The sequence below is a fragment of the Pyrus communis genome, chromosome 11 (assembly GCF_041283825.1).
Source record: "Pyrus communis isolate YQ-2024b chromosome 11, ASM4128382v1, whole genome shotgun sequence".
NCBI classification, from domain to species: Eukaryota; Viridiplantae; Streptophyta; class Magnoliopsida; order Rosales; family Rosaceae; genus Pyrus; species Pyrus communis.
In genome coordinates, this window is record NC_142575.1 from 24,938,166 (window position 1) to 24,946,516 (window position 8,351).

Consider the following 8,351-nt stretch of genomic DNA (forward strand, 5'->3'; position numbering starts at 1 on the left):
AGTTTCTAATTCATGCTCAGCAACCTAGAATGCCCTACACCTTCTATATTTTTCATGTTCTGTTTGATATTCATGTGGATTTTATTATTGCTGCTGCCATGGCTGATGATTTCAGAAGGCTTGATTCTTTTGTCTCTCAACAGATTGCAAAAAGAGTTTAATTAATTTGAATTTTGACTATGATAAAAAGAGTCAAGCATGCCAGTGTTCAATTAAATGGTAGTGTGAATGAAATGAAATTCGTAGTTCATGAATGTATTCTTGAATTATATATTTGAAGAACAATTCATAATTTCATATTTCAATTTGGGATTCCCGATTTGTCCCAAAATCCCGAAAATATTTCGGAATTCCCGAAATTTGGGATTCCCGAAAATTTGGTTTGGGATTGGTCTTCAAATTCCCGTCCCGAAAAATTTCGGTTTGGGATTCGGGATACTAGTTTCGGTATGGTATCCCATACCGAACCACCCCTAACGGCAATGGTGGTAGTGATGGAGGTTGTGGCGATGGTGACGCTGGTGGCAGGAACGTTTGAGGGTGGTGGAAACATTGAGGGTAGGGATACTTGATAAGGTGGCTACAGCCGTTGAGGGTGATGGAAAGAATGAGGGTAAGGATACTTGGTAAGTGATGGGCATAAGCAATTGAAATAGTCGGTGGTGGAAATGATGTTGGGAACTAAGATGACGGAGAAGGTGGTGGTGAGGATGCCGGGAGATGGTAGTGGTTGCGGTTGGTAGGGGATGTGGTGGTAGTGGCGATGTTGGTGAGATGTGAAGGGGACAGAGATTGTGGTGATGGTGATTTTAAAACACAACTCTCAATATTATTTTCTATCAAGTAGGAGGTTGGAGAGATGAAAAAAAACAACGGGTGTGGAAACATGGAAATAACCTAGCATAATAAGGCTGACCATAAACAAATTTAAGTGCATACAACACGAAAATCCACAGCTGAATATATAAAACTCCAAATAACAATCATAAAAGTGAATCGTCTCCCGAATCTCACTCGAGGCAATCGAGGGTGCGATGGAGGAACAGAAAAAGAAAAAAAAAAAAAAAATACAGATTAAAAGTTGGTAGTGCGCTCCACAACATCATACAACAGCCAATACTAAATCCGCAACCTGAGATGCACCGGAAGTCGATGATACCCCCAGCTTTCAGCACGTGAGGCAGGCAGCTACAGATCACTGCAACCGCGGAAACAAAACTCACATCATGAACAAGCCTAATCCGACATAAAAAAACAAAGATGCATTTAAAATGAATGATAACTACCTGCTGTTGCTGTTGGTATGCACCAGGCTGCTGGTAGTTTCCGTATCCAGCAGCATAGCCTCCATAATACATGGCAGGATCTTGGGCTGGAGGAGGTGCGTACGAATATGCATCATATCCTTGTGGATATCCATAAAATCCAGCACCACCAGCGCCATTCCACTGTGCCTGATCTGGCTGGTTCTGAATCAATTCAATCAACCAACAGACATGGTTAAAATAAAGTATGTAGAACAATAAAAAGTTAATAAAAAAAAACAATATGGTCGCCAAATAAAAACCTGTTTGCTTGTAGGACTGCGGCCCCATGAAAGCCGAATACTTTGTCCTCCCAATTGTGTTCCATTCAACGATCCCAATGCTTGCTCCGCACAAGATCTGAAGTAGATTACATGCAGACGACAAACACTCATATGATAAGTACTTTATAAGAAGGAAAGGAAGAGCAAGAGCACCAAGGAAACTTATATCAAGACTACCAGGAATGATGGGCTGTTACCTGTTCGCAAATTGAACAAAACCACAACGCTTGCCTACTGGTATCTTCACATGAACAAGCTCACCAAACTGACTGAAAACTTGCCTCAACATGTCATCATTCACACTGGGATCCAGACCCCCAACAAATATCTGCACTCAAAAGTTTCAGGAGTTACTATCATGCTGCAAGAAATGTACAATGCCAATATTAGAACAAACTACGCACTGTTGTATTATTTGGATCAGCTTCGCCTGGATTTCCTTGAGTACTTGGGTAGGAAGCTGCAAATATAAACACATAAGCACTAATTTATCTGATAATATTAAATGCACAGATAAAGTTTTCTGCAGAAGAAATCCTTATCAGCCTGGTACGCATTGAAGAACTGATAGTTCAGTTTACACCATGCTATTATGGTTCCACAACTCACAATCTCAAAATGAATCAATTTGTCAAATTAACATGTCAAATAGAACTTTGTGTGCAAAACAACTTCCATGCAAATTATCTATTCATTAATACACTCATTTATCCAAAGGTCTATCTCCTCCAACTTCAAACTGACAGTGTTGAATGAAGCATTCCATATAACTGTTATTGTTAGCATATTACACGACGCACCGACCAACTGACAATAACCAACATTGTCTCTATAACTTAACATCCACCTCCCAACACTACCACTTTTATTTTCTAATAAAGGATTAGTCTTTTAACAAGAAACAATGGACATCATAATTATCAAGAGGTCATCAAACATAATAAATTACATAAGCAGACACTTAGAAACTGAAGAAACAACAAATCTAAACACGCAATTAAACAGATTTCTCAAAATCTATACAAAGAGTTAGATCACGTAGACTCCAACCCAGAGAAGTCTAAATGAAAAAGTACTTTATAAACCTATTCCTGATACAATATTGGGATGCCCACTTTCCCACAAATTACAAAGTGGCACTACCACCAAAATCACATCGAAGAAAGGAAGATGATAAGATGCAAGCTCACAAAAAATTTAAAAGAGCTGCTATTGATGCTCCAAAAGTAGGCCATATGGACTCTTCCCAAGTGAAAAAAAAGTAAGCGAGGGGGGAGTGCAGTGTCTTTTCTGGAGTGCTAATAACAATTCCCAAATTTAATGGTGATTTCATTAAACACCTGAACTAGTCCATCGTCTTCAACTAAAAGTTTAAGCATTTCATGGAGATTTATAATCTGACCTAAGATAAGGGCTGAAATTTGGGAGCACATTCTACCCTGTCAAATATAGAGAACATTGTGGAACCAATCCACAAAGAAAAAACACATTGGTTCTTCAACACAAGCGAAGTATTAAAAGAAGGATATATAAACTTCGGAAACGGAGTAAACGTAAACCTGACTGGCAAATGGAATAAATGTAAACCCGACTGGAAATAGGAACAAAGTAAACCAGACTGGTAAATGGAATAAATGTAAAGCTGACTGGTAAATGGAATAAATGTAAAGCTGACTGGTATAAGGATTAAATGTAAAGTTGACTGGTAATGGAATAATGTAAAGCTGACGGGAAAGGTAATTCTTGAGTAGCATAAAATGCCACGAGAAAAGAAGTAAAAAGCTTCTGACATAAACAAAATAACTGACCTAAAATGAGGCCACGCACTAATGTGGAATCATTTCATCTGAAATCAGTTCCAGGCCCCCGAAAATGAGAGCCTCTCGGTGTCCTGCTTTAAGACAACATGAGTTTCACATAAGTTTTTGCATGTTTTAACATAATTAAATGCGCCCAAGTTTACAAAGGAAAGTACTCGAAGGAAATGACTAAGTCCCGCCAATCTTCAACTGAATAATACGGCAAATTTAGAACACTTGTGAGAACGTCACCTCGAAAATGGAAATTAAAAGCCCTAGTACTACTCACCAAACCATAGTTAAACATAAGGTGCAAGATATTCATAGAGTACAAGAGCAGAACAAACATCTAAGAAAAGAATTAACTACATTGAAGCCTTTCATACAGCTGCAGAAGTATTCATGTGGGTATTACCACAAACCATAAGCAACACTAACTAGGATACATACCTTTCTGATATTGCTGTCCACCACTGGCTGGTTTCTTAGTAGCCGCAGGCCCAATCCTCATTGGTCTGGTAGAGCAAAACTGGCCATTCATCTCAGTCATGGCTCGCAATTGCTCACCCTCGTCAGCAAACCTAACAAAACCATATCCCTTGGATCGCCCTGTGGTCCTATCAGTTACAACCTTTGCACCCTTGACAGAGTGGTAATTTTGTCTAAATGTTTCTTGAAGCATATAATCAGTCACATCAGCAGCCAAATCCCCAACAAAGACGGTAAAATCTGGACCATCATCCTGTCGTCTCTCGCCAGCACCTAGGGTTGCCCAATTCAGTCTGAAATTCTGCTCCGTGTTAGGCATAAGAGTGCCATTGTATGTCTGCAAGAACTGCTCAGCCGCAGCGCGAGACCTAAACTCGATAAAACCATAACCTTCTGGCAGACCCGTAAGCTTGTTGCGGATAACCTTTGCGTTCACAGCCTACAAACAACTCAAGAAACAAAAATGAATACAACATAATGGGATCCACAAACAAGGTACAAGTACCAAAATAAAATAGCAAATATCAATTGGGATTTCAAACCCTAGACGTAATTTTTGGTCGAAAACTCTAAACCAACTATAGTTTTGATGTTTAATTGTAGTAGTTTTCTCAAACAGAATTTTCGGCTGAAAAATCATCGAAAGTTTGGTTTTTTATTTTGCAGATCACATCTAGAAACAAACCCTAAATTCCAAATTTGAAGTAGAACTTCAATAAAAAAACCAATCAGCGGACAGTAATCTAAAAAAAAACCCATAAATTGAAACCCTAAATGAACCTACACAAAACAATACAAATAATCATATGCGTGCGCGAGTATATACCTCTCCGGTGGGACCAAAGCAGCTGAGGATATAAGCCTCGTCCATCCACTGCAGCAAGTCACCGATCCAGAGGGAGCGGATCTCATCGGAGCCAGGATTCTGTGTGGTCGCGTACTGCTGAGGCGCCTGCTGGCCCCACCCAGCCTGAGCCGAAGGGGCTTGGCCCTGTTGCTGTGGCGGCATCATCATCCACTGCTGCGGTGGCTGTTGCTGGTACTGCTGCTGCGGATCCGACGGAACCTGTTGTGGGTGCACTCCTCCTGATGGTTGTTGCATCATGGTGAAGACAAAGGCGGGTGTTTGGGTACGTGGATAAGGGTGTCCTCGTGGAGGAGGAGGAGGGGGGACTGCGGCGCGGTTTGGGAACACCGATGACCTTAATCCCGGATTGGGTTTTTAAGAGAGGGAGATATTTACGCGGTAGGGATAGCTTATATAGACGGGAGGTTACGGAGTGACACGTGGCGACCTAGTATTGGTTGAACTGTGATAGATTGTTGACTATTCTGCCGATGGGCCGGTCCTGGGCCTTACCCTGACCCTGACCCTGACCCAAACCCTAATTTTTCTTAAACCATGAATTCCCCAAAATCAAGGTACGCATTCAAAGTGATTTTCTGTTTGGTTGGTTGCCGAGAAAATTTGTAAAGTGACTATTTGGTTAGTTTTCTGTTTGGTTGCCGAGAAAGTTTGTAAAGTAATTTTCTTTGCTGAGCTTAATTTGAACTGAAGCTGTAGTGTTTGAAGAAATGCCTAAAGCAACGATTAAAGTAACCCACGAAGCTATAAAGTTACCGCATAATATTAATTCTGTTGAAATTAAATTATGCTCACATGTTGTGTTACTCAGTATTATAGTATAGTGGTATTCCTCTTCACCTGAAAGTAAGAGGTTTTGGGTACGAATCTCTTGAATGGCGAATTCGATACTAAATCAGATTGTTCATTGTGTGGGTTTCTAGAACTCTCTCTTTCCTTAGGGTAAAAATTGCTTCTAATCACTATGCCAGATGGAATCACTTTCGACTGGAAAAATACTTCCACACCAACCACCCCCCACCCCGGCGCGATGTATAAACATCTTTTGACATTCATGAACTTGCCAGTTTTTCCACTAAGGGATCAAGCACATCATCTTGCACAAGCAGCTATGTTAAGTACTGGTGCTTTTGACAGAAACCAGCATGAAATTGCATAATGGTTCTTGTTTTTACCGGGATTTGGTAGAAGAAAATCTTCTGTTGGAGTACTGGAGGTGGAAGTATTACAAAGCTTGTGTCATGGTGTCATCTCATTCTTATGTGATGCCGTTTCTACTACTAGGAATAGTTTGTTCACATACTAGGAGATCGATAAGCGTTATACCTGCCCATTGGAAACTAGTAAAGGTGATTGTGATTCATCACATTTGTTCAGTGTTGTTACATTTTATTTTCTTCCGGGGAGGGGGTTGTTGTGGCCCTGTGGGGTTCATTGATCATGTAATTTCCAAGTGAACTTCTCTCTGGTATGTTCAGTTAAGATGCGGCCTGAAAGATTTTAAATCATAAAATCTTTGGAGGTCTTTCCAAGTGAATGAGTTGTTAAAGATTTTAAATCATAAAATCTTTGGAGGTCTTTCCAAGTGAATGAGTTGTTGCCATGTTACAACTTTATATCTAGTCCTTTTTCTGTATTCTTGGTGTACAGGTTTTGTATTGGTCTGATTGTTTTCTTGTTATATATCCTTTCCTCAGTAGTAGGCTATTTCTTTATGCTAATTTTCCTTTGTTTTTCTTGCCGATGTATACCTCATTTCAGCCCTCTCAGCATATGTGTACTGCAGAAGCGTCTGAGGTTGCTCGATTCTGGATCTAGAACATTTACAATGCCTGAAAATTCAATGATATCAACATATGTATGCAGCACAGTGAAATATCTCTTGCAAACTCAGGTACACGTCTGTTATTTCTTAGCTTGGTATTGATTGTTTTTTTTGTAATTAATGCAGTCTAATATGAAATTTAAGTTTGATAGGTTGGTGCAGGATTGCTTTCTTCTTTGATTTGTTCGGTGTTGGTTGAGAGACTTGGTGACTGTTCCGTCGTTGACAATTTTGATGAGGGATAATTTAGTTGCAGTCCTTAGTCCCTAACTGTTATAAACTCAAACCTTATATATTTTAAATTTTTGATTGAAGTCTCTCTCCTACTACATAAATGACATAATAGTAGAAGAGATGCAATAATACCAATAAAGACTCAATGTGACGACCTGTCCTTATTTTTCACTGTAATTTTTTTTCCGTTAGTGAAATTTGATGATTTTACCCTTCTTCGGACAAAAGTGGAATCCGACGTGGACGTAGTTTGTCGACCATTGTTTCTTTTCCCTAGGTTCGTACTTAAAAAATACTCGTCGTTACAAACGCATGAGCATGAGATAGACCCAAATCGGATCTGTAACGAAAAAGTTACGCTCCGTTGAAGTACTTTAACCACGAGTATTTCTGTGCACGCACGTACAAATTTACAGAGTTGAAATACTATCAAGGAGACGGATTTTGTACATTTAAAATTGTACAAAATCCATCATATCCTTCCCTTTTCCTACTTGGTGGATCCGGTCTTCCTTTCATCTCACATATCCACCAATCACTTTCCATGAAACCCTCTTCACCACCAATCGAAAGTCATCACTATCACTCGCACTCAACCAATTAGATTTTTCCCAAAAATCTGTCCCCCAATCAGAGCACTCAAACTCTTTCTCTCATCTCTCTCCCCGAAGGGTCTCTTTTACTCTCTCACTCTGCAACACCCTCAAACAAACATTAAAACACAAAAACATGGCTTGAAAACCACACCATCGAACTCGTCTCACCACCATGAACACAACTGTAACAATCAATCACGAGTTAGTTAAGTTTTGAGAGGTCAATGTGGAGCAACTCGTAAGCTCTGACTCGGACCAGTTTAAACCGACGTAATCCTGGCCGAGTCGCAACGTTTTAGGACTCGGGGAAGCTTTTACACAACTCCCTGAGGTCTTTAGTGAAGGTTTGAGGAAGCTTTAAAGTGAAACAACTTGGTTTTGAGAAGTCAGAGTTTTGACCAAACCTTTCGAGCCATTTTTAGGCCACCTCTGTCCACTTTTTTGACTTCCAAAAGGTACAATCATATACTACTCTTCGTAAGCGTCATTTCCATAAAAATTTCATAAAACATGGTTGAGAAATGAGTAAGTTATGAAGCTTTGAAATTTTACCCAGAAATCTGCGAAAATTTCTAGATTTCCGGCTAGTTCAAATGGCGACGAAAAGCGCCAACCGACGAGATTATCGGAGAAGACGACATAATAATCTAACGGTGTTAGGTAACGCCGTTAACTTCTGTTAGTATTTAACAGAATATTCCGTTAGTTTTGATGGAATATTCATGACGGACGTCAAGGTTTGGCCTGCGCGTGGTGGCGCGTATGGCCATGGCCTAGCAGGCGCGTCTGGACTCCGATTGGTCTTCTGTCAATTTGTGTAGGTTTGTGACGTCGAGTAGATCGATTTCATATATTTAAACCCTACGTTTGAGCAAACTATGAGGATTTTATTTAAGTTTCCGTTTATGTGTTATTAAATTAAGGGAATAAGTAATTTCATGTATAGGGGAAAACG

At 39.9% G+C, this 8,351-nt stretch overlaps 1 protein-coding gene across 1 annotated transcript; it reads right to left on the reverse strand.

Moving 5' to 3' along the window:
• Positions 1-926: 926 nt before the first annotated feature.
• LOC137742009 (polyadenylate-binding protein RBP45C) lies at positions 927-5,105 on the reverse strand. The gene is made up of 7 exons (XM_068481740.2): positions 4,703-5,105; positions 3,838-4,315; positions 1,993-2,048; positions 1,786-1,916; positions 1,568-1,664; positions 1,287-1,469; positions 927-1,198 (listed from the first exon to the last, which is right to left on the reverse strand). Exons 1-7 carry the CDS (start codon positions 4,979-4,981, stop codon positions 1,196-1,198), a joined length of 1,227 nt encoding a protein of 408 aa, XP_068337841.1. The 5' UTR covers positions 4,982-5,105; the 3' UTR covers positions 927-1,195.
• Between the last annotated feature and the right edge of the window lie 3,246 nt (positions 5,106-8,351).